Below are 26,270 nucleotides of genomic sequence, written 5' to 3'. Positions count from 1 at the left end.
CCTGAATATTTTGACACCAAGGCTGTGGTGATCCGATGAAAAACCAGGGACTAGTACAAAAAAGTAGGTTTTGCATATTATGCAAATTAGCAAAAAATCTAAGTAGGCGGAGCTTAATGGTTCTTGAGGCTTTTTTGTTTGGCTTGAGCCAAGGAATCCATTAGACGTTGAATTTTGTTTCTAGGCCCTACGGTTTGGGAGATATGGACCAAAAAGCAAAATGGTGCGCTATAGCGCCACCATCAGGCCAATGTGGGTCTCTGTGCTTTAGCACGGTCTCGCAAAGAGACTACACCATTCTGCCAAGTTTGGTGTCTCTGGGCCTTACGGTCTAGGCTGCAGTATGCGTTTTATCAGTAGAAAAATAATAATAAGAAAGAAAGAAAGAAAGAAAAAACCCGACAATAACAATAGGTTTCCCACACTGTGTGTGTGAACCCTAATAAGAAAGAAGAAAAATTCTAACAATTACAATAGGGTTCCCACACTGTGTGTGAACCCTAATTATATATTTTTAACCCTATATAAAAGTTATGTGTTTAATTTAACATCCAATGGTCCAATAAATATGCTACTCTTTCCTATTAATTTACGGTGCTTGGGATGTATTAACATCTTAAGTTTCTGTTAAAACTACCAATATTACAATACATTTCTGTAAACATAAATATTTTTGTGGTTATTTTGGTCATTAAATTCCAGCTTACATGAACATTTTACAGTTACCTTTTATTTCAGCAGATAAAAGAAAAAAACATTAACCAAAACAATAAAAGCAATAATAAAAGCTCAGCCATAATACATACTTTCAATCTCTTTATTTTGACAGTTGAACTTCAACAATCATGACAACTGAACTGACTCTAAAAATATATAAAAAACACAAAAAGATGGTTACTATGGATTTTTACAATGTTCTCGAGATTGAAAAGATTTATATTAAATGGGATTCTAAAATATAAACAATAATGTGAACTAACAGCACTAGTTATCCTATATCATTCTCAGTTTATTGTGTAGTATGGACTGTAGCAGCACGTGCCAATTAAAAGATTCAGATTAGGATTGCTTGGGAAAAATGTTTCTTTGTTTCATTTACACACCCAGTAGAAAGTCAACAACTTGAAAAATTTAGCTACACTGAATATGCTTCTACAACGAGAACTTTTAATTGGCTAATACAAAGCACAAGGGCCAATCACAGAATCTAATACTTCAATAATCGTTACAGATCATAAAAGGGCTTACACACAGTTGTTTAAGGCATTTTCAACAGTAACAGTAAGATGGTAAGGGTGCTGAAATTATTTTAAGAATTGCACCTAGCTATATGAAACGATCACATCAAATATCTCATAGAACAACATCACTTCATTATCACTGTGCACTTGTGTTCAGTCCCAGTTCACTCACTGTTAGCTGTCACTACATAACAGTTTATCATTAACTTTATCAAAAAAGATGTCATATTAGGACACATCCAGAAGGAAGAAAATTCCATAACTCCAGGTTTTGAACATTATGGCAGTTTCTCTCAATGATCTTGTTAGGCATCTGTCACATAGGGCTACGCCCCCTCTCCTACCTGTCACTCCAGTTTCCCTGTTCCTCGTGTCTGTAGTTCCTTGCCGGTTAGTCCCGCCCAGCTTGTCTGTTTCTATGGTTTCCCATTGTCTTCCACACCCTTGTCATCAGTGTTGTCACCTGGTCCTGGTCTAGTCCTGTGTATTTATAGTCCTTGTATTTCCCATGTCTGGTTATCGGTTGTTTTGTGCATTCATGTTCCTTGTGATCTCTAACGTTCGTAGTTTTTCGTTTCATGTCTCGTTGTTTTCCCCATGATCTCCGTGTGTTCCTGCCTGGTCCGTGAGTCCTCCTAGTTGTGTTTGTAATTCATGCCCGGATTGCCTGCCCGTTTTGACCCGCACCTGTTACCTTGACCACGTCTTTGGAATTCCTTAGAATAAATCTCGCTCTCCTCAGCGTTTGTGTCCGCCTCCCTGTTCTGCCTCGCGCAGATCGTTACAGCATCATTAAACCAGTGCCCACTGCCGCATCTGTGAAAAGAGAAAATCAAATGTTTCTGTTTTAACCTGCAACCTGTAGGCTATATAGTAATTCTGGGACATCGTGTGCACTTTGTAATCAATTTAGAATGCATAATATTGTAACGTAAAATGCAAAACAATTCTGAAATCACAATAACCCCAAATATCAAGACAGTTTTGTTTGACATCCAGGAAGATACGAGGCATGTTGGTCAGAATTGGGCCTGATTTTGGCAGCTGTGTATGGTTTTGACTCGTACCTACATTTTTACAGGGCTTGCAGCTGTAGAGTTCTTGCCCCATTATTCAGTTTCTAAAGTAAACCCATCCATTTCTGACCAGGCTTTTATTGGAGTTTGTGATTGCTTAAAGTGGAACAACTTTCAAAAGTGACTGCACATAAGCTCACCATGGGACCATTTAAAAGTCATACAAATGTTTGTATACATAACCAGAAAACATAGCTGTTTATCAAGTTAAGTAGTGAAATAGTATTACTCATACTGGTGCCTTGATCTTGTGTGCACATACTAGTCTTGAAAGAGGAGTTAGCAAAGAACGTAGTAGAGGTGAAACAAGTGTAGATAGGGTGATGTGTCTGAAGATAGAAGTAGAAAGAAGTAGAAGGTCTGACATTGAATGTTGCCAGTGGTTATGCTCCACAGGTTGGATGTGAGGAAGAGGAAAAAGAAGTTTTGGAAGGATCTAGATGAAGTGAAAGTATTCCCAGTGAGGAGAGAGTGGTGATTGTAACAGACCTATATGGACATGGTGAAGGAAACAGATGATGAGGAAGCAATGGGTAGGTTTGGTGTCAAGGAAAGGAACCAGGAAGGACAGATAGTGGTGGATTCTGCCAAGAGGATGGAAATGGCTGTAGTCAACACTTATTTCCAAAAAGGAACATAGGGTGACCTATGAGAGTGGAGGGAGGAGTACACAAGTAGACTACATTCTGTGTAGAAGACGAAACACGACAGAGATTGGAGACTATAAGATTGTGACAGGAGAGAGCGTGGCCAAACAGCATCGTATGGTGGTGTGTAGAATTATGTAAAAAAAAATGTCAAACCAGAGAAGACCAAATGGTGGAAACTGAAGAAGGAAGGAATGTGGTAAAGAGTTAATAGAGGAGCTGTTAAAGGCGCTGGGTTAGACTTGTTAAGGATAGGAATGGTAATGTTTTAACAAGTGAGGAGAGTGTGATGAGAAGATGGAAGGAGTACTTTGAGGAGCTAATGAATGAAGAGAATGAAATGGAACAAAGAGTAGAGTTTGGAAAGTTTTGGAGGGGATGAAGAAGGGAAGGCAGATGGACCTGATGGCATACCAGTGGAGGTACGGAAATCTCTAGGAGAGATAGCAGTGAGGTCTTTGTCTCAACTATTCAATGGTATGGTTGAGAGTGAGAAAATGCCAGAGGAATGGAGGAGAGGTGTGCTGGTACCCATTTTTAAGAACAAGGGTGATGTACAGAGTTGTAACAACTACAATGGAATTAAGTTGATGAGCCACACATTGAAGATCTGGGAGAAAGTTGTAGAAGCTAGACTTAGACAAGAGGGAACTATTTGTGAGCAACAGGGTGTCATGCCAAGAAAGAGAACCACAGATGCCAACTTTGCTTTGAGGATGGACAAGTACCGGTAGGGTCAGAAAGAACTCCACTGAGTGCTGTCTGCTTTTAGAGTTTGTCAAAGCAAGCTATGAACAAAAGGGAAAGATCTGACTTATTTTATATTCCCTCATTCCGTACATGGAAAAAACACTACCACACTGGCAAAGGATACTGGTTTGCGTTGTTTTTAAGGAGGCTGCCGGTCTAATTAATTTACATTTCAACACTTTAACATTGTTGGATATCCTAATATCGATGTGAAACACAATAAATTAAGATTCAAATACAGAAATGTAATGTCTCTCTGAACAGCAGCATGTTAATTTGTTTTGTTTTTTACTGTGTAATGAATCCAGAATAATTCCAAATATTTTGCAGGTTTATTCAACAATAGATGAAATCTAAAATTAGATAACACATGTACAAGTAATAATAGTGCAAACATTTTGTGCAAGGCTGTGTTCTCTCAACATTTAGTAATAATAAATAATAATAAAACATAAGTAAATAATAGAAAAATAAGGTTAAAGAATAAAATACAAACAAAAGCTCTCTTTTCTGGTAATAGCACAAACTTTTTATAGTTAGAGCTCAGCATCACAAAAGCAACATAGCCAACATAAAAGCACAAAAACTTGCAGTTTTTTCTAAAAGTTAGGTATACTCTGTAAAATGCTGTTTGTCTGTACAACCTAAAAAAAAGACATTAGAAGTATTTATTTAAAGTTGATTAAACACTTGGCCTGGCTGTGCTCATTTTAACTATGTTTATACTTTCGAGACTGACCGTAGCGCACGACAACTCGCGTCACATTCTTTGCAATGTTGTCCGTAACGATATGTGGTAGTTATAAAGAAACCCCTCAAAAACGGGAAGGAACATTTACCTGACCAATTTTAATGTTGCTTTGTGTTTCAGGTTTGAAAAGTGCTGGAATTTAGGCTAAAGTACTTGAAAATGCTTGAAATTGAAACTACTTAGTTTCACAACTGTCTAACTAAACAGTTCTCCTGTATTACGTTAACGAGCCTCTTGTAATTCCAGGATGAAACATGAGTGAAGACGTTAAGATTGGGCGTTTTGAAAATAAACAACCATTAAATAATGTGATAAAAAACGACATAAACAGATTAAAATAAACTGGCTAAAACACGTTTGAAACCAAAACTACTATAACACAACGTGTCAGACAACAACTTGTCATCAGAATGCTACTCATAATAAAATAATTAAACACTCCCGGCAAAGCAGCGATTTTTGAAAAAAAAAATAAAACTAAGACGTACCTTCAGTTGATATTGAACACAGACACTTGGCGTGAACTGGTGCTTCTGTGCTTCGGTGCTTCAGTCGGTCTCGCCTTTACCTGCGATTCTGTGAATAACGGAACGTAATGTCTCCAGGCACATGGCGCTCAAATTCAAACTAGTGATTCTCGGCATTCATTGGCTGAACAGACCAGGCACCCACGATTCTGTCCAATCACCACACAGAACTGTTTGCTGATCTGGGTGGGTTGAAACGTTCGTAGCGCTAAGTACTTCGTAACCTCGTATGAAACGTACGAGGTTAAGAAGTAGAACGTTTCGGGAAAATCACCCCTGTTTCCTGATGGATGAATGGATTGATAGATCGATCTCCTCTCTCTCTCTCTCTCTCTCTCTCTCTCTCTCTCTTTCTCTCTTTCTCTTTCTCACACACACACACACACACACACACACACACACACACACACACACACACACAATATTTCTCTGACCCCCCTCCGCAAACTTATTGCTATATATTGCAAAGTTTTTACAGGTTATCTTATGGGCCTTTCTCAAAAAAATCTCCTAATGCCTTATATCTTTGCACCTCCTCAGAAAAAGCCCTTGATTGCCCGGGATGGAGGATTGAGGGACCAAATATTTTATATTATTCACTTGCTTAAGCAGAGTGGAGCAGTATTGCGTTCTAAACTTGTTGCTTTAAATGTCATTTCAAATAAAAGGCTGTTGTTCAGTACTTTGTGTATGTAATTCAATTTACAGCTGGTTTGGTAGCAGAGTTATTAATGTATATTTAGAGAATTGGAAATGGGAAATTTTACATAATATTTTACTTCAAATCTTAATTCACTATAATTCCAGCTTTGGTCAAATGTAGATGTTAGGCTGTTGTTTTTGGTTCAATATAATTTCTTTGATAACATGGATTTTTAATATACCATGCATTTACTGTTTAAAAATGGAAAATTACTGTGAAGTTACAAAAGGCATTGTTCTGTGTTTTTACACAGAAAACTGCATTTTTACACTGATAACTACTAAATTAACACTCAAGACCCTTAAAAAAATATACAATCATGTTATAAAACAAGAAATTCTTGTAATTTAAATTTACAGACTTTGACCATATACTTAAAGGTGTTTTCTTAAAAAAAAGTAATTTTCCTGTATTTTACAGGTATATTCCCTTATTATCAATCAATCAATCAAAGTTTATTTGTATAGCGCTTTTAACAACTCAAGTTGTCGCAAAGCAGCTTTACAGGATTTACAAGGTTAACAATACTATGGGTCCAGAACCCTAATGAGCAAGCCAAAGGCGACAGTGGCGAGGAAAAACTCCCTATGATGGTGGGGAATAGGAAGAAACCTCGGGAGAACCAAGACTCAAAAGGGAACCCATCCTCCATTGGGCGGCCCGTTAACACACAAATACACAAGTCACACACAATTCACACAATCAGACTAGGTAAAAGGTAGAATTGAAAGTTCTGGGTTTTGATATTGTCACTGTAAATGTCTGTTGATGAATGCCAGGCTTTCATTCCGTGTCGGAGCAGTGATGCTGGTATTGTAGGCTCCGACTGCAGTGTTAATCCCCAGGTGAACCCCGGCATCAGCACATCCACCGGCAGCCAAACCATCCCCCAGGTGCCTGCAGGTGCCTGTATCCAATCGTCTTGGGTAGAGCCATGCAAGAAGATAGACAATACAGACTGAGTGGACATGAATTTAAACCACCATTGATTTAAATGTACGTAGCTCACGTGCCAGTGATCAGCATGTGGCTCCGGCAGACTAATCTATAGCAGCATAACTAAAGGGAGGGGTTCAGAGGTGACCACAGGCATGAGGGCTCACTGAGACATTGCTTTCCAGTCAAGTCATAGTCACAAATAGAGTGATGCCAAGACACAGCTGGATGACAGCATCAACATCTCAGATCACCAGAAATCTCAACGTCTGGGGGCCCCCAAGCCCCTACACCTTACAAGGGAAATTTTAGCTGAAGGCTTGATTTAAACAGGTGAGTCTTAAGTCTAGATTTAAAGATTGAAACTGTGTCAGAATCTCGGATTGGAGCTGGAAGGCTATTCCATAATTGAGGGGCTTTAAAAGAGAAAGCTCTGCCTCCGGCTGTAGTTTTACTAATTTTTGGAACTAGGAGAAATCCAGCATTTTGGGAACGCAAAGGGCGAGATAGGTTGTAGTAATCAATGAGTTCACTCAGATATTGTGGGGCAAGACCATTTAACGCCTTATAGGTTAACAGGAGAACTTTAAATTCAATGCGATATTTAATCGGCAGCCAGTGTAGTGCGGTGAGAGTGGGACTAATATTAGCAGTTATTAAACCTCTGATCAAAAAACCAAATCTTGATCCTACTGTACTATCTAATTATAGACCCATTTCAAACACATCATTTATATCTAAGATCATAGAAAAAGCTGTTGCCCAGCAATTATGCCTATATCTGCATAGGTATCACATATTTGAAAAGTTCCAATCTGGTTTTAGGCCCCATCACAGTACTGAAACAGCATTAGTTAAAGTAACAAATGACCTCCTCCTTGCTTCAGATGAAGGCTATGTATCGCTGTTAGTGCTTCTTGATCTTAGTGCAGCTTTCGACACAATTGATCATAGGATCTTGCTAGAAAGGTTAGAACGCTGGGTTGGAGTCTCTGGCACAGCCCTTTCATGGTTTCATTCTTACTTAACAAATCGCTATCAGTTTGTAGAGCTCAATAATATTCCATCCAAACGTACAAAAGTTAAATATGGGGTCCCGCAAGGCTCCATTCTAGGACCACTATTATTTACATTATATATGCTACCATTGGGCACAGTTATAAACAAACATGGTGTCAATTTTCACTGCTATGCAGATGACACTCAACTTTACATATCAGCCAAACCTGATGACAAACTCAGTTTAAGAAAAATTGAGGTCTGTGTAAAAGATATTAAATGCTGGATGTCTCTAAACTTCCTCCAACTTAATGAGGACAAAACAGAAGTTCTCCTTCTGGGCCCTAAAGCCTCAAAACAGAAAATTCCAGATCTAATGCTTAATCTCGCAGGCTACCCCATTACACCTGGCACAGTAGCCAAAAACCTAGGCTTCATACTCGACTCTGACCTATCATTTGATAAATACATAGATAATACTACTAGGATAGCTTTTCTACATCTCCGTAACATTGCTAAATTAAGAAATGCATTATCACAGGATGATGCGGAAAAATTGGTGCACGCCTTTGTTAGCTCTAGATTAGACTACTGCAATGCACTACTGTCAGGATGTTCAAATAGGAATCTAAATAAACTTCAAATAGTTCAAAATGCCGCAGCCAGGGTTCTGACCAGAACTAGAAAATTTCAGCATATCAGTCCAGTCCTATCAACCCTGCATTGGCTCCCAGTTAAATTCCGTATTGACTTTAAAATTCTTTTGTTAACTTATAAAGCATTGCACGGGCTTGCTCCTGAGTACCTTCAGGAACTTATTTCCTATTACGAATCCCCACGCCCACTAAGATCATAGGGTGCTGGTCTTTTATTAGTTCCAAAAATTAACAAGGTAACAGCAGGGGGAAGAGCCTTTTCTTGTAAGGCCCCCCAGATTTGGAATAATCCCTAATAAATGGGACTCCGACACAGTCACAATCTTTAAGTCTAGGTTGAAAACCCACTTATTTAGTTTAGCGTTTGATAAATAATATCCCCCCTTAGATTAAGGTACAGATCCAGGGGTTCACAGTGGACGGATGCCATTGTCTCAGAATGCCCCCAAGCCTATGTTACCTTCTGGTTCTGCCTTATTTAGCTAGGCTGTAATAATTTAACTTAATGCCGGAGTTGCTGCCACACTCCAGAAATGTTTATAATTTCACCTGTCCTGTATATGTCCTCATACAGAGCTAATTTTCCCTGTTTCATTTCTCCACATTTACATATTTTTCCTTTTCTTTCTCTTCTTTCTGTCCAAATTATTGTTGTTGTCATGGTGACCGGTGTCGGCCAGAGGAGGATGGGTTCCCCCCCTGAGTCTTGGTTCCTCTCAAGGTTTCTTCCTCATGCAAAAAAACTAGGGAGTTTTTCCTTGCCACTGTCGCCTTTGGCTTGCTCACTGGGGGCTAGGACTCGGCACTTGTAAAGCTGCTTTGTGACAACTGTTGTAAAAAGCGCTATATAAATAAAATTTGATTGATTGATTGATTGATCGAATTTCCTAGCCTTGGTTAGGACTCTAGCTGGGGCATTTTGTAAAAGTTGTAGCTTCTTAATGGACTGTTTAGAGCATCCAATTAGAAGACTATTACAGTAGTCCAATCTCGACGAGACAAAAGCATGAACTAGCTTCTCTGCATCAGCTAACGAAAGTAAGTGTCTCAGCTTGGCGATATTACGTAAATGGAAAAAAGCAGCCTTAGTGACATTGCATACATGTCCGTCAAATGAAAGATCAGAATCAATAGTGACACCTAAACTTTTTGCAGTAGATTTTGGTGTTACTGAAAAACCATCTAGGGTAAGGGGAATATCAGCCCAATTGCTTCTAACAGCTTTAGGCCCAAGAATCAGTACCTCAGTCTTGTTAGAATTTAGTTTAAGAAAATTAGACGCCATCCGGTTTTTAATATCCTGGACGCAGTTCTCAATCTTGAGAGTTGTGGTGGTATCATCTGGATTAGAAGATATATACAACTGAGTATCATCTGCGTAGCAATGGAAGCTAATACCATGCCTATGAATGATAGTGCCCAGTGGTAGCATATATAATGAGAATAATATGGGGCCAAGTACAGATCCTTGTGGGACACCATACTTTACTTTAGAATGCTCAGAGCATTCGTTATTTACTAGCACAAATTGGTAACGATCTGTCAGGTAGGACCTGAACCAGGAGAGTGCTTGACCTCTTATGCCAATGAGTGTCTCCAGTCTATTAAGTAGAATATTATGATCAATGGTGTCAAAAGCAGCACTGAGGTCTAGCAGTATGAGAAACGAAATGTGTCCTTTATCAGAGGATATTAAGAGATCGTTCAGTACTTTAGTTAGTGCTGTTTCAGTGCTGTGATGAGCTCTAAATCCAGACTGAAATAACTCTAAGACATGTTCTGTCTGTAAGAAGGAAGAGAGTTGTGAAGAAACTACTTTCTCAAAAATTTTGGATATGAATGACAGATTAGAAATTGGCCTATAGTTGGACAGTTCTTGGGGGTTAAGACCAGGTTTTTTAATTAGCGGCTTGATGACTGCAAGTTTAAATGAACTGGGAACGTAGCCCAGGCTCAGAGAATAATTTATTATAGTAAGCAGCGGTTCTACATTGCTGTGCAGTAATTCTTTAAGTAGATGGTTTGGTACAGCATCTAGTATGCATGTGGAGGGTTTAGCAGATTTCACCAGTGAAATAAGCTCCTCACGACCAATTGGGGAGAAGGACTCTAACAGGGCATCAGGGCTGACCAGGCAGCTGTCAAGGTGCATTGGCATGTTGACAGCCTCTGAGATAGCACTACTAATGTTTTCCCTAATTTTATCAATCTTATCATTAAAGAATTTCATAAAATTATTACTGCTACACTCTAGTGGAATAAGAGAATTGTTTTGTTCATGACTCCTCGTAAGGCTGGAAACAGTTTTAAAAAGGAATTGTTTTTATGTTTTTCTATTAAGGCCGATAAGTATAAGGACTTTGCCGTATGGAGGGCATGCTTATATTCAATAAGGCTGCTTTTCCATGATAGTCTATACACTTCTAACTTCAAATTTCGCCATTTACGTTCCAGGATCCGCGCGGCTCGTTTGGGGCTACGCGTGTGCTCATTGTACCATGGCGCTATTCTTCTCTCCGTGGCTCTCTTATATCGTAGTGGTGCAACTTTGTCTAAAGCTGTACGAAGGGAAGTCTCGACGTGCTCGGTAAAACGCTCTAGTCATTCCGGAGCTACAAGTGGATCAGTGTTTGTCAGACCCGGTAAAATATCAGTGAGCGCGCCTATGGTACTGGGTGTTATAGCTCGTTTAATTTGATAGCGGGGTGGCCGATGAACACAGTCAGTTAAACACAACTCGTACGTTATGAGGCTGTGGTCAGAAACAGCCTCACTCTGAGGAAGAATTGCTAAACTGGATATGTCAATACCAAATGACAAGACCAAGTCTAAAATATGACTACAGTTATGCGTAGGACCCACCACATTCTGAGTGATACCCATTGAATCAAGAATTGCTTGAAAATGAATGCTAAGAGTCACACAGATTTTCAAAATGGATATTAAAATCACCCACTATAATCACCTTATCAGCTGATAGCACTACATGAGACAGGAAGTCTGAAAACTCCTGCAAGAACTCAGAGTATGAACCAGGGGGGCGGTAAATAGTAATTAACATAAACGACTGTGACACTTTGTTGCTTGGTAAATTTGAAACATTTGATACAGTGAGGATGAGGTGTTCAAAAGAATTAAACTTGAAGCCAAATTTTTGAGAAAAGCCTAGATCAGAGTCATATATTGTGGCGACCCCACCTCCTCGACTTTTTGGACGGGTTATGGACATATCTATAGCCAGAGGGAGAAGCTTCATTTAGGGCCATATAGTCGTCTGGTCGGGTCCAGGTTTCCGTCAAGCAAAGCATGCATAGATTATGATCGGTAATCATTTCATTAACAAGCAATGCTTTAGATCAGGGATGTCAAAGTCAAATACACCGAGGGCCAAAAAAACAAATTTGCTACAAATAATAATAATAATAATAATAATAATAATCTTTATTTGTATAGCACCTTTCATACATACATGTAACTCAAAGTGCTTTACAGTATAAATAAAAGAAACATTAAAAGGAGATAAGACAAAGACAAAAAGACAAAAAGAAAATGTTAAAAGAAATTAAAGATAAAAATATTAAGATAACATAAAAAGTAAAAAGTGAAGTAAGATAATAAAAAGTAAAGTAAATAAGATAAAACTATTAAGACAGAGTTTCTTAACTAAAAGCGGATCTAAACAGGAATGTTTTGAGACTGCTCTTAAAACTATGCAAGGATGAAATGCCTCTGAGCTCTTCAGGAAGAGAATTCCAGAGCTTTGGGCCATAGTGGCTAAAAGCACCCTCGCCAATCTTTAATCGGCTTTTAGGAATCACCAGTAGATTACTGTTTGAAGACCTGAGAGACCTGACTGGAACATATCTAACCATCATTTCACTTAGGTAAAGAGGGGCAAGACCATGAAGACATTTAAAAACCATGACTAGAACCTTAAAATCTATTCTAAAGCTGACAGGTAACCAGTGCAGTGAGTGGAGTGCAGGTGTAATATGATCTCTCTTTCTCCTGCGGGTCAGAACCCTTGCAGCCGCGTTCTGAACTCGCTGTAGGTGCGAAATAGAGCTCTTTGGAAGAGCAGATAGAACAGCGTTACAATAATCTAGCCTTGATGTGATAAATGCATGGACAAGTTTTTCACTGTCAGCAGGAGAGAGCATATCTCGGACCTTAGCGATGTTTCGAAGATGAAAGTAAGCTGTCTTGCATGTAGTCATGATGTGTGATTTGAAGCTGAGCTCATTATCAAAGGTGACGCCCAGGTTCTTAACACATTGTCTGGCTTTCAGATTCATTTGATTTAAATAAGTCTGGACATCATTCCTTTGTGAATCACTGCCAAGAACAAGAACCTCTGTCTTCTGTTTATTTAACTGCAGAAAATTGTCAGACATCCATGTCTGTATATCATCTATGCAGTCAAACAGTGAGCAAATTGATTTTAGGGCTTTAGGTTCTAGCGAAATATAAAGTTGAGTGTCATCTGCATATTGATGATAACTAATACCATGTTTATTAATGATGTGTGGTAACGGAAGCATATATAGGTTGAATAGTAACGGCCCAAGAATTGATCCTTGGGGGACGCCACAAGTTATTTTTTGACGTCTGGAGGAAGAGGTACCTAATGCTACATAGTAATCACGCCCAGTTAGGTACGATCTAAACCAGTCTAAGACTAAGCCACTAAGGCCTACCCAGCTCTGTAGTCGATCAAGAAGTATTTCATGATCAACGGTGTCAAAAGCGGCGCTTAAATCTAGCAGAAAAAGGACTGAGAGTTTGCCTGCATCCTTATTCAATCTCAAGTCATTTACTACCTTAACTAGGGCTGTTTCAGTGCTGTGGAGAGCTCTGAAACCAGATTGAAAAGTGTCATTTATTTGATTTACTTTGACATAGTCATTCAACTGAATTGACACTACTTTTTCAATGATTTTGCTAAGAAAGGAAAGGTTAGATATAGGTCGATAATTATTAAGAATTGTGGGATCAAGATTTCTGTTCTTTAATAGTGGTTTAACCATTGCAGTTTTAAAAATTTTAGGGAATTCACCCAATTGCAGAGACTGATTAACAATCGTTAGAACTTCATTTGCTAATGAGCTCAGAACCTGCTTGAAAAAGCTTGTTGGTAAAGGGTCCAGTTCACAAGTAGAGGATTTTAGTGATGAAATCACATCAAGTAGTGTTACCATGTCAACTTCTTGGAAATAAGACATATTAAAGTTAGGCTGAGTAACTGATATAAGGGTTGATGGTCTATTAGTGCTTGTTGCTATGTTCTGCCTTATACTAGTAATCTTGTCCCTAAAAAATATAGCAAACTCCTCACATTTTTCAACTGAAACAGTCTCAGGGAAGCCACAGGAGGTGGGGTTTACTAGCTGATCTATGCTTCTGAACAAGACAGCTGAGTTATTATTGGATGAATTGATTAAGGTAGAGAAATAGTTTTTCCTTGCTGATTTCACTTCACTGTTGTAATTCTGCAATGTTGTTTTATAAATATCAAAATGTACTTGCAATTTTGACTTTCGCCAACGTCTCTCAGCCTGCCTACAATCTTGCCTAAATTTTACAATAGATGGAGTGTTTCTCCAGGGCATCTTAATTTTACCAGAGATTATTTTAGTTACCTTTGGTGCCACAGCATCAATACAGTTCCTAACTCTGTGTGTGAATGTTTCAACTAGCTCATACCCATTTTCTGAGAGGGGAGGGAGGGACTGTATCATGTCTGTGAAGGCCACGGCACTGCCAGCACTGAGATAACGCTTGGTTATTGTGCGCTTTTCACTGAGTGTTCTAGTAGATAATGACATGTTGAAAAATACACCAAAATGGTCAGAGATTGCAACATCAGTAATTTCAGTATTATTAACCTCTATACGTTTAGAAATGACCAAATCTAAAATGTGGCCATGCTTATGAGTTGGGCCTGATACATGCTGTATGAGATCAAAAGAGTTAAGCATCCTCATGAATTCTGAAGTGATTGGATTTGTGGATATATCCATGTGAATATTAAAATCCCCAGCAATTAAAACATAATCAAAATCAATTAAAATCCTTGAAAGCATTTCTTCAAAATCTTCAAGAAAATCTGCATGTAGTCTGGGAGGATGATAGATAACAATAAAAAGAACTGAATAAGTACTGTTGAGTTGCACTGCCAGATATTCAAATGTAGGATGTTCCCCTAATGAGATCTGCTTACATCGGAATGCTTTATGGTAAAAACATGCAACACCACCACCTCTCTTATTTACTCTAGAGACATTAAAATAGTTAAAGTCGGGAGGTGAAGCTTCATTTAGCACTATTGCTCCATTGCTATCAAGCCAAGTCTCTGTTAGAAAAAGAAAGTCCAGACAGTAATCTTCAATTAATTTAGCTATTATAAAAGACTTGTTTGTGAGTGAGCGGACGTTTAGTAAGGAGACTTTGAAGACTTGATGTGTTTGATCAGCATCGCTTACATCACTTGTGCATTTCACTGGGATCAAATTTTGTTTGTTACAATGTTTTGTACCCTTATGTTTTCTTTTGATTACATTTTTATTTCGATTCTGAGAGCCATGCCACCGGCTATTTAAAATAACTGGAATGTAGCACTGACTAGGAGCATGGGTTCCAGCGTGTCAGACCTGAGAATTCACTGAGTGTGCAGGAGAAGTGGGTGAGTTCCTGCAAGACAGCAGACTGTAGTGTTGCAGAACCTCTTCAATCTCCTGGAGTTTACCTCTGAGACTGTGGACAGATTCTCTGACAGGAGATGGTGGGCTCCTTTGACTGACATTACTGACGTTACTGCTTGCGGTTTGGTGCAGATTCCGCATGTGAGTGATTCCATACATTAGATTATCCACAAGCATTTGAGTCCCAGCCCTGTTAGGGTGAAGCTGATCAGGTTTAAAAAGCTCAGGACGCCTCCAAAAAATGTTGAAATTGTCAATGAAGTTTACCTTCCGATGTGCACAGGCTGTAGTGAGCCAGCTGTTTAGAGCCAGCAGTCTGGTAAAGTGACCACTGCCTCGACGTGCAGTTGGTATCGGTCCAGAAATGAACACTTCACACCGGGAAAACTCCAGAATGTCGAACAGATGGTTAAAATCCTGTTTCAGTATCTCAGACTGTTGTTTGTAAACATCGCTAGAGCCGACATGTACAATCAGTCTTTCCGTAGCTGGATGGTCATGCAATATGTGTGGAATCATGGGTATCACTTCACAGACAGTAACACGAGGAAAGCAAAAGACCTTAATACTGTTACTCCATACATCTCTGATGACTGAGTCCCCAATTAGCAGCGTTTTGGGCTGTGGCGGTGTTCCTCGTCTTCTTTCACCATTAATGCCTCGGCGGCTAACATGGTTAGCATCCCGATGGCCAACATGGTTACCACCCCGATGGCCAACATGGTTACCACCCCGATGGCCAACATGGTTACCACCCCGATGGCCAACATGGTTACCACCCCGATGGCCAACATGGTTACCACCCCGATGGCCAACATGGTTACCACCCCGATGGCCAACATGGTTAGCATCCCGATGGCTAACCCTCTTAGCATGCTTGTTAGCATGCTGCTGGCTAACACAGTTGGCAGCCTGGTGGTTGGTCCGCGAATGGCCAGAGTTATTTGCAAGCTTAGCAGCCAGACTGGAGTCGGATCTCTGATGCTGATTGGGGTGCGTTTGATGTCCTTGATGTCCTGGAGAGGGAGGCAGTATGTTGTGATGAGACTGCTCAGTTTCTGCTACTTCAGTTGAGGCAAGAGCTTCATATCTGTTATCGAGAAGAATGTTCTGTTCTGAAGATTGCTGCTTGCCGCCGCTGCTGTACTGGTTTCTGCTACGTTCCTTCCCCCGAACAAGAGTCCAGCCCTTATCATTGTTGTTGTTAACAGGATTAGGAGTTGAGGCCAAGATGAGCTTAGGCTTTGCCCCCAGTACATCCCAGCGACAATGGAGAGAAACGTCTCTTTCTTTGCCAGTCACAGGGACGGTTTTGTCAGCGGTTTGTGTGGCAAGAATCGAGTCCAGATATTCTTCCTCCTCCCTTATAGAATGTAAGGTATGGATTCTTTCCTGAAGTTCTGCAACCCTCTGAGACAGTTTGATACACTCAGAGCAAATAGATGATGTGGAAGCATGAGCCATAATCGCAAAAGCACCGGGCACAAGGCTCAAATATCAAAGTTAAAAATCCAAAGTGCAAAAATAACACCCAATAAGTTCTGGCAGGTATTTCACAGCTGAAAACAATATCAGCTGCTGATAAAACAGTGCACAAAAACCACTCACAAGGATGAGGCGCAAAAAACAGTTCACTCGCAGTGTCGGACTGTCGAATGTAAAAATGCTAAATAATCCTTTATAGATGAATGTAAAAAAGCTTACCAAGTGAAGTAACGAGTAATGGATCCTTTTAACTTGTAAAAATAACTTGAACTTGTAGATATAACTCAAATAAATGAAAGGACAGGCAGAGCTGACAGAAAAGCGTCTGTACAGGAGGAAAGCAGGAAGTGTCTGTCCAAGCCGAGGGCCGGACTGGTTCAATGTTTATTAAAACATTGAAATGATTGCACATAGCCTATTGAACCAAGACCTAACACAGTGTATATTATTTCATGCTTAAATTTTCTTATGGATCTGTCAGTAATTTCAAGTGAAAATATTTTTCAACAAGCAAACATGAATAAAGTAATAAAGGTTTGAAAAGTGCTGGAATTTAAGCTAAAGCACTTGAAAATGCTTGAAATTGTAACTACTTCGTTTCACAACAAATAGCTATCTGACTGAACAGTTCTCTTTTATTACGTTAACAAATACGAGCCTCTTGTAATTCCAGGACGAAACATGAGAGAACGTGAAGACGTTAATATTGGGCGTTTTGAAAATAAACAACCATTAAATAATGTGAATAAAAAGCGAATTATTTCGAATCATTTCGAGTATATGTATAAATATTTAACTTAATTAAGTTTAACGTGCTGGGAAATATTGAAATGGACCTTGAAAGTGCTTGAATTCCACCTTATAAAGGTGTATGAACCCTGAAAACATGACTTTGTTCATTGCGCTGAGGCGCGGCGCTCGCAAAGTACAAAATTCGAGAGATGCACGACCTCGCGAATCGACAGCGCGCAAGACGCTCGCGCACGAGCTGAGCCACTGCGATTACATTATTTTCGCCGCGCTGACCCTCGCCGCTTGTGCGCGCTGCAGTGACTTTGCGGGCTACCGTTGCATTGTGGGAAATGTAGTGTTTGTGCGTGCAAAACACCAGCGGGCGGCTGTGGCCTGCGGGCCGGTTCTAACAGTAATTAAATATCATCCAGGGGGCCATAGATAATCAATTCACGGGCCGGATCTGGCCCGCGGGCCTTGACTTTGACATATGTGCTTTAGATGATCTAATATTTAGTAGTCCTAGTTTCAGATTTAAACCGCTCTCTGAGGGAGCATAGTTGAATTTAACATTGATTAAATTTTGTCTACGAACTTTACGAGAATTATTTTTTGGTACTCGAGGAACAGACACAGTTTCAATCTGATGTGGCCTAGGTGACGTCTCTTTGCAGCTCGCAGACAGTCGGTTTAGCCTGTTTGTCTGCTGCCTGGCCTCGGCTCTGGTTTGTCAATCCCCATTAACTACACCTACACTACCACTATTAAGCCTAGCAGATATGCTAGGTGCATATCTTCGTGTTGCGCGGTTAGTTTACAAGCCTAGCGAGCCGCTAATACTTTTAAAACCAGCGTAGTGGAAAACACGCATGGCTGTCTTTGACTGTCTTCACAGCTAATAATTTACACCCCCCCCCCCCCCCCCCCCCCCCCCCCCCGCGCTCAACAGATTACACTCGCCCATGTACGATGTGGCTCTTTGCCGTAACACAGTAAGAAAAGTGGCTCTTGGTCTATGACGGGTTGGCCACCCCTGCTGTAGAGTTTCAGGTGGCAACGGCGGATGAACGGTGGATTGCACGGTGGATTGTGTTCACTGACGATGCTTTCTGGAAGTATTCCTGAGCCCATTTTTTCCTAGATAGTGGCATTCCTGTTTGAGGTGCAGTGACCAGGCATGAAATCCTGTCACCTTTTGGCGAAATTCGCCGTTTTGAAGTTGAAAAGGGTGACCTACGTGAATCGCGTAGATCCGAGGACTTTTTTGTGGTGGGGGGGCGGTAAATTATATATTTATATTTTAATTATCATATTGACTTAATAAGCAAACAGAGCACTTCCGAAATCGGCAATTTCAATTACACAGTGGCCAGCAATATCCGCCCAGAACCATCATAGAGGCCAAATTGCGTTTCAATCATACGAACGTTCTTCATTCATGTTATTCATTTACTGCTAAGCGGGACAAGAGGCAGGACCTAGTGCTATCTACGCCGGGGACAAGGCACAAGAGCGTACATTTACCACTGCATTTACCAGATCGTACATTTACGATTGAAGGTTGAAGATGAAGTTGTAAACTCTTGTCGTTTGAGTCTACCCTGTGCTTTAGCCCATGTTAGAAAATAAAAACACGTGAACCCTGGTATTTTTACACTCATTTTCACTGCTGATGTATTTATTGGTTCATTAAGACATAATGGTTTTGACTGAGCCATCTGGAATGGCGAACGCCAGATCCGTAAACGCCTCTCGCGTTTACGGATCTGGCTCCATCCATTGAATCCATTGACAAGACAGTCAAAAAAATTTTTTTTTATGGATTTTACTATATTTTATGGAGCCCGTAAGGTGACAATGTAAAAAAATAATAACGCGTGGGAACGAGATACTAATGTCGCCTTTCACACGCAGCAACAAAGTTTATTTTTTCACTGCAAAGCAATGTAGGGGTTTCACCTACTAATCCTTTAAAGTAGATATAATTTGTTTTACCTTATTTATTAATCAGTCTCATTAATTTAGAATCAGTCTCATATTCTAATTATACCAGAACCACAAGTTTAGTTATCAACTAAAGGTAATTAATGGTTTGGTATCTGAAGGATTTAACTGTCAATTCTTTGGAGGTTTTGGCGTCAACCACTTTTGAATTACATCAACACAGACAATGTGGTGAAAATAAATGATACATTTATTTAAAACCAACTATTCTAAAACAAACGGCATCAACAAGGATCAGTATATTTACAGTGAAGACTGGGTATTTAGTGTGTGTGTGTGTGTGTGTGTGTGTGTGTGTGTGTGTGTGTGTGTGTGTGTGTGTGTGTGGTGTAAAAAGGGGAGGAGGGTAATGTGTGCACGCGCTTGTGCGCGTGTGAGGAGGCGGAGTTGTAATCTCAGTTCTCCTATAGAGAACAAAGCAACTAAAATGGCGCCGACTTTAAACAGTAGAGCAGCGCGACTGTATGTTAATGAGCTCAGCTGGTTTATTCCAACGTGGTCAGAACAAAGAGTAATGGCGCTGGCTTAATAACTAAAAATTAATGTAGTGTGTCTGAGAATGGGGAAGACTACAAATTGTCAATTAATTGGATAAAGAAAAGATGGTTGCACGCACAGCAAAGAGAACTTTGTATATACAAATCTTGATGAAGATTATCTAAACAAAGTTGAACACAAAACACTGAGAAGGTTTTAGTTAAACTTAGATAAGTCTGCAGTTCAAGTAACTATGCCCTTTTTATAAACTATGCCCAGCGGTAAGACTCTCACGTGTTGAGGATTTTGGGTGGTGTCGTCATCCTCCCTGAATTAGGAGGGAATTTCCACCACAGGCTCCTCGTTGATAAAGCGACGTCGTCCAGGTGTGCTGGGAATTGTCCTTCTGGATATGAAGTCCAGGAATGTGAGTCTCGTTCACGGTTTAACAGGGAATTGATCGCCTTTGTTTCAGTCCGTGTGGCCGCGTCAGCAAGCTTGATTGAAGTCGTTTGGTGAATCTGTTGTCGCGGTAACGTTGATTGGTTGCTGGTTAGATTGCACCGTAACTCGGGCTCGTTAATGAAGTATTACGACTCTCAGCTGTTTGCTGTTAGTCGTAGCAAAGTTCGCGTGCCCTCAATGAAAACCGGAGAGAGAGAAATGGCGGAGCCTCTCTTTAATAGGTCTAACCTCTGTGTCGGTCAAACCAGAGAGAGAGAGAGAGATTGATGGCTGATCAGGGTATTTAAGTACCTGGAAACCACGTACTGTAGACACACCCTTACTTCCGTCAGAGCAAGCTTGTTCAATGTGTTGCCAGTGGTACTGCTACCTGCTGGTTTAGCATGGTACCTACAGCAAGCAGATCCCAGGGATGTTCGCGAACTGACTGCCCAAGGAAGGTAAACCTGGCTTTATATAAAGTAATACTTAATTATCTCGTTCGCACGCGTTATTATAATTTTTACATGATGTCACCTTACGGGCCCCGTAATATTTGGCATCACCTGTCGCTGTACCCCCCTACCCCCCAGTGACGTCACATGTCAACGCCCTTAGTTAGTTGTAGTCTTTTTTGTTCTCTCATCAGCTGTCTCCCCTTCGTCATTACTCCCCTTGTTGTTATGGTTCTCCCTGTTCCCTTCAGGTAGCGTGCATGTAGTAATGTTCCTATGTGTGTTGACTTTGCTTAGTTGTCTGGTTGTCTCATTCTATAGTATTAGCCTTTCGTTGTATAGTGTGGTTCCTATTTGTATTCTGTGTTTCTGTCTAGTGTTTTGTCTTTCCCCTTTTAATAAATATTAATCACTTTGCATTTGCATCACCCCTGTTTCTGATAAACGTGACACAGCATTTACCTTAGATAGGGGCAGTCATGGCCTAGTGGTAGGGAACTGGTCTTGTGACCGGAGGGTCGTGGGTTCGATTCCCAGGCCTGAGGCCATGACTGAGATGCCCTTGAGCAAGGCACCTAACCCCAACTGCTCCCCAGGCTAGGGCTAGGGCTGCCCACCGCTCTGGGCATGTGTGCACCACAGCCCCCTAGTAGTCACTAGTGTGTGTGTGTGTGTGTGTGTGTGTGTGTGTGTGTGTGTGTGTGTGTGTGTGTTCTAACTGCACAGATGGGTTAAAAGCGGAGGACAAATTTCGATTGCGGTGTAAAAATCACAATTGACAAAATCTGGCACATTTACCTTTACATACAATCAAAGGGATTTAGATGAGTCCGTCTCTCACACTCAGCGGGGGAGGAGTCCTCTCTATATCTTATTAAAATACCTGCACATGGATCCAACTCAGTTTCCTGCTTCTGGCTTGTTACAATCTGCAATCTCTTTAGATGTTTTTTCTGCCTGATGCATGCCAATGATTTGACCCTTCTCAAACAGACTGACATCTTTTCGACGACCACAGGATGTGTCTTTCGACATGGTTGTTTAAGAAATGAGAAGCAACTCATTGCACCAGTTTGGGATAAATAACTGAAAGATAATTGCCCATGCAGTAATATAATAAAATATTTCAGTGTTTCATATCACATATTTAGGTATTTTCCTCTTTCTGTTTCAGATCATGCCATTTTTGTTTGGAAGCAGATATGTCATGGGTGCAGTTTTTAGAAGGAGCCGTGGATCATAACCTGCAAGAAGTGCAGTTGATGTCTCAAGGTTCGAGCTAAATCCAAAAGTTAAAACGGACCTATATCATGTAGGTGTACATCTATTTTGGTAATGTCAACATATAAAATGCAGGTATAAAATGGCACAAAATGCTGAATTGAAGGCAGTGTTTTCTAATTGTGCACACATTTTATTGAACAGAGTATTACATTTTTGCAAATCTAACAAAATTTGCAATTGCTTGTTTTGACATGAGGTGTCCAAGAATTGCTGTTATTTTATTTTTTTATATAAATGAAAGCTTGTTTTTGCTCAGTCAGCCCTTCTGATTGGTACATTAGATCTCCTAATCACAAAAAGAAGACTGCTTGAAAAGGTTTTGCCTACATGTTCACATTTACATGTCTTTATCTTGGCCACCCTATGGCCCTGTTATCAGTCCTGATGTATGAATCAAACACAGCCCAGTGTTCTGTAATCACTTAACAATTTGTACAGTTGACTGGCCACTGTGTTAACATGCCAGACTGGCAGGGTGGGAGATCTGCTGGAGCTTCACATGCTAAAGACCTTAGAATAAGCTGGTTTTAATTTTTGGTAGCATTTTACAATAAGATAAAAGTTATATTTAAATAAAAAACAAAAGGCAGCACCAGCATGTCAACCCTTTAACATTTGAATTTAATAATTTCATATGTTAACACAGCCTAAATAGTATTTCTGACTAAAGACAATTTGATTGTGGTTAAACATGTATCTCGTGAAGTTTACTGATGGAAATGACGAAGTAAGTTTCCATCTTAGTAAGTACTTACTTACATACTTACTAAGTAAGTAAGTAGTAAGACCTGACATTTACCATTATAGTGTACACTCAAAAATAGTCACATTACAGGTAGCGGTCTCTCCTTCACAATAATCCACAGTAGCTTTGTCATAAACACATAATTACTTGTAGGCAAAATGGCAGATTCCATCAGAAGAATAGGGTTGTGAAAAATGTATTACATTTACTCAACTTTTATGTTTGATGATTTTGCTTAATTACTCTAACAATAGAGGCTGACCAATTTATATGTTAAACACAAAGACAGATAAAAGGTTGCCGTTTTACATAGATGGCCAGCTAAATTAATATAATTGATTCTGTTGGTGCTCTTAACCTTAAAATAAAAACATAACTATCTGCCAACATAGTGTAGACTTCTATACCAGATGAAATTGTAACCTTAGGTTTCTGAAATAAATGCACCTTTTTTAAAACCTTTGCTGTAATTATGCCATTTTGTTTGTTACTTGTGTGTTATTTATTTATAATAATATTTTATTTAATAAGCACCTGGTATTCAAGATACCAAAAGACACTGCAGTAAGAGCAAACAATAAAAACAGTCAATTGTCAAAGTCAAATTTATTTATATAGCGCTTTTCACAACACAAGTTGTCACAAAGCAGCTTTACTATCGTATGGGTCCAGATCCCTAATGAGCAAGCCAAAGGCGAGGAAAAACTCCCTATAGGGTGGGGATTAGGAAGAAACCTCGGGAGGACCAAGACTCAAAAGGGAACCCATCCTTCATTGGGCGGCCCGTTAACACAAGTCCGTGGTCGCAGGGTGGTTTCAAAGTTCCACAGCAACAGTCAAGGCTCCTGTTCCCCGGCCAAGCAGCCTCAGTCCCCACAGTGCAGGCGGTGGGCCTCAGGCGGGCCAGGATCAGCACAACTCCTCGTGGCAACGGATCATCCAACCTTGGCATCAGCACATCCACCGGCAAGCCAGACCATCCCCCAGGTGCCTGCAGGTACCTGTATCCAATCGTCTTGGGTGGAGGCATGCAAAAAGACAATACAGACTGAGTGGACATGAATTTAAACCACCATTGATTTAAATCACGTGCCAGTGATGAGCATGTGGCTCCGGCAGGCTAATCTATAGAAGCATAACTAAAGGGAGGGGTTCAGAGGTGACCACAGGCATGAGGGCTCATTGAGACATTGCTTTCCAGTCAACTCATTGTCACAAATACAGTGATGCCATGACACAGCTGGATGACCAGAAATCTCAACGTCTGGGGGCCCCCGAGCCCCTACACCTTACAAGGGGAATATTAGCTGAAGGCTTGATTAAATAGGTGAGTCTTAAGTCTAGATTTAAAGATTGGAACTGTGTCAGAATCTCGGATTGGAGCTGGAAGGCTGTTCCATAATTGAGGGGCTTTAAAAGAGAAAGCTCTGCCTCCGGCTGTAGTCTTACAAATTTTGTAAGATATTTATGTGGGATATTGTGGGGCAAGACCATTTAACGCCTTTAACGCGGAGTATAAGGAGGAGGGATAGTCCCCTTCGTCCTCACCGTGGTCGTGAAGAGCCCACGGAGGGAGGGTAGTCCTCTTCCTCCTCGTCGCCCTCCCCATAATCCACGGTGGGGACGGAGTAGACCGAGGGAGCCGGGTCCACTTCCCCGCTGTAGTCCACGGTGGAAGCTTCGCCCACGGATGACGGGTAGTTCTCCTCCTGCTCCTCCTCAGAGTCCCCCTCCCCAAACTCGCTCTCCGGGGTCAATGAGGTGGCGCCGGCGACACAGGCTTCCACCCTCGGAGGCGAGAGGGCGCCCTCGCGGAACTCTTCTGCCATGCAGGGGTCCTGGCACGTACGAGCCGCGGCCAGCTGAGCAGCACATACCGGGTCCTGCTCCAGTTCTTCCAGCATGGGCGGGGTCTCGTGGCGTGGGGGGGAGTCCCCCTCTTTCTTTCTCTTCTGGACACCCACCCGCAGGGGTGAGAGCCTCTGGCCGGGAGAGGGGCGCTTCTCCAGCCACACCTGCACGGCTGTCCGGCGGTAAACTCAGGATCTCCCTTGAGCTGCGCCAGAGTCGGCGGGGCTTCGCGGCGCTGGGGGGAGGAAGACGTGCGGTGATGCCGCTTGCTGGGGCGCTGTGCCTTCTTCGGCCGGGTGGCATAGCCTGGCATTCTGTCGGTGTCTCTTGAACGGCTCGTCGTTCTGTGACGTGCGGGCAGGGCGAAGGACGAGACACGGGAATCCTTGCTTTCGAGGCAGACATCACTTTTAATAACAAATAGATATTGCGCAATAGCGCACAAGAAACACACACGAGTCACACAACGTGCAGACTTAGACAACGACGAGCACAGGACACTGCGCGAGCGCACATTAAATATAGCGCTTTTTATAACAGTTGATGTCACAAATCAGCTTTACAAGTGCCGAGTCCTAGCCCCCAGTGAGCAAGCCAAAGGCGACAGGGGCAAGGAAAAACTCCCTAGTTTTTTGCATGAGGAAGAAACCTTGAGAGGAACCAAGACTGAGGAGGGGAACCCATCCTCCTCTGGCCGACACCGGTCACCATGACAACAACAACAATTTGGACAGAAAGAAGAGAAAGAAAAGGAACAGATGTAATAATGTCCATCATGATGTAGGCATCCGGTTAGGCAGGAGGTGGCCGGCCCAGGATGGATCGCTGGTCTCCTCATCTCATTATTCCTCAAGCAGGCGGGCAGCCATGTGGAGAAATGAAACAGGGAAAATTAGCTCTGTATGAGGACATATACAGGACAGGTGAAATTATAAACATTTCTGGAGTGTGGCAGCAACTCCGGCATTAAGTTAAATTATTACAGCCTAGCTAAATAAGGCAGAACCAGAAGGTAACATAGGCTTGGGGGCATTCTGAGACAATGGCATCCGTCCACTGCACTGTCAACAAACTTGAGTGACCACGAGCAGTGACAGAATGACAGCACCAGCGGCCCAGTCTTAGCCTGTGAACCCCTGGATCTGTACCTTTATCTAAGGGGGGATATTAATTATCAAACGCTAAACCATGGGTTAAAGTTCTCCGTCACTACGACGGATTTCCGTCATTTGATTTTTTTGGGGAAAAAATTCGTCAAATCATAATAAACAACACACGCACGTGCTATCTGTTTTGTGGCCGAAATATGATATTCACTGGCGCTCATCAGCGCTGGATAGATGACGGCGGTGTCATTTGATTGACTTGCGGTTCATTCCGCCTTCAGATTTGCGGATGTTACGTAGAAAAGTTTTTACCCCCCTCCTGCCTGGCATGACCGTAGCGCACGACTCTGTACACCTGCGCGAACGGCGGAGGCTACTTGCTGCGTCACATTCTTTTTGCAGTGTAGTCCCCTCAAAAACAGGGGAATGAACATTTACCTGACCAATTGTAATGTTGCATTAGTGCTGGAATTTAGGCTAAAGTACTTTAAAATGCTTGAAAATGTAACCACTTCGTTTCACAACAAATATCTGTCTGACTGAACAGTTATTACGCTAACAAATACGAGCCTCTTGTAATTCCAGGATGAAACATGAGAGAACGTGAAGTCGTTAAGATTGGGCGTTTTGAAAATAAACCACCATTAAATAATGTGATAAAAAGAGAATTATTTCGAATCATTTCGAGTATATGTATAAA

General features: G+C 41.2%; 2 protein-coding genes and 1 long non-coding RNA gene across 8 annotated transcripts in view; 1 reads left to right on the top strand and 2 right to left on the bottom strand.

The window, feature by feature from the left end:
• ccndbp1 (cyclin D-type binding-protein 1) overlaps window positions 1–26,270 on the top strand; it is an 84,320-nt gene that overhangs the window by 52,486 nt on the left and 5,564 nt on the right. For 2 of the 6 annotated variants that reach the window (XM_077013700.1, XM_077013697.1), the window contains one exon: window positions 21,759–21,896. The exons of 1 other annotated variant lie outside the window; for it this stretch is intronic. Coding sequence is in view for 3 of the 5 variants with exons in the window: in XM_077013697.1 (XP_076869812.1) it covers window positions 21,759–21,867 (109 nt within the window). In the remaining 2 variants the exon portion in view is untranslated. Of the gene's footprint in view, window positions 1–21,758; window positions 21,897–23,422; window positions 23,576–26,270 lie in introns of those variants that run through there. 3 more of the 6 variants (XM_077013701.1, XM_077013696.1, XM_077013698.1) reach the window with 2 other exon arrangements.
• Window positions 1,932–5,303, bottom strand: LOC143521139 (uncharacterized). Its single transcript, XR_013132660.1, has 2 exons — window positions 4,954–5,303; window positions 1,932–2,057 (listed from the first exon to the last, which is right to left on the bottom strand). It is a non-coding gene; the product is annotated as an uncharacterized LOC143521139 (long non-coding RNA).
• On the bottom strand, window positions 22,034–25,557 carry LOC143521138 (uncharacterized). Its single transcript, XM_077013702.1, has 2 exons — window positions 24,162–25,557; window positions 22,034–23,628 (listed from the first exon to the last, which is right to left on the bottom strand). The coding sequence occupies exons 1-2, from the start codon at window positions 24,515–24,517 to the stop codon at window positions 23,565–23,567; spliced, it is 420 nt and encodes a 139-aa protein (XP_076869817.1). The 5' UTR covers window positions 24,518–25,557; the 3' UTR covers window positions 22,034–23,564.

The sequence above is a fragment of the Brachyhypopomus gauderio genome, chromosome 8 (genome assembly GCF_052324685.1).
Source record: "Brachyhypopomus gauderio isolate BG-103 chromosome 8, BGAUD_0.2, whole genome shotgun sequence".
In the NCBI taxonomy this organism is placed as follows: Eukaryota; Metazoa; Chordata; class Actinopteri; order Gymnotiformes; family Hypopomidae; genus Brachyhypopomus; species Brachyhypopomus gauderio.
This window is presented reverse-complemented; position numbering and strand designations above follow the sequence as displayed.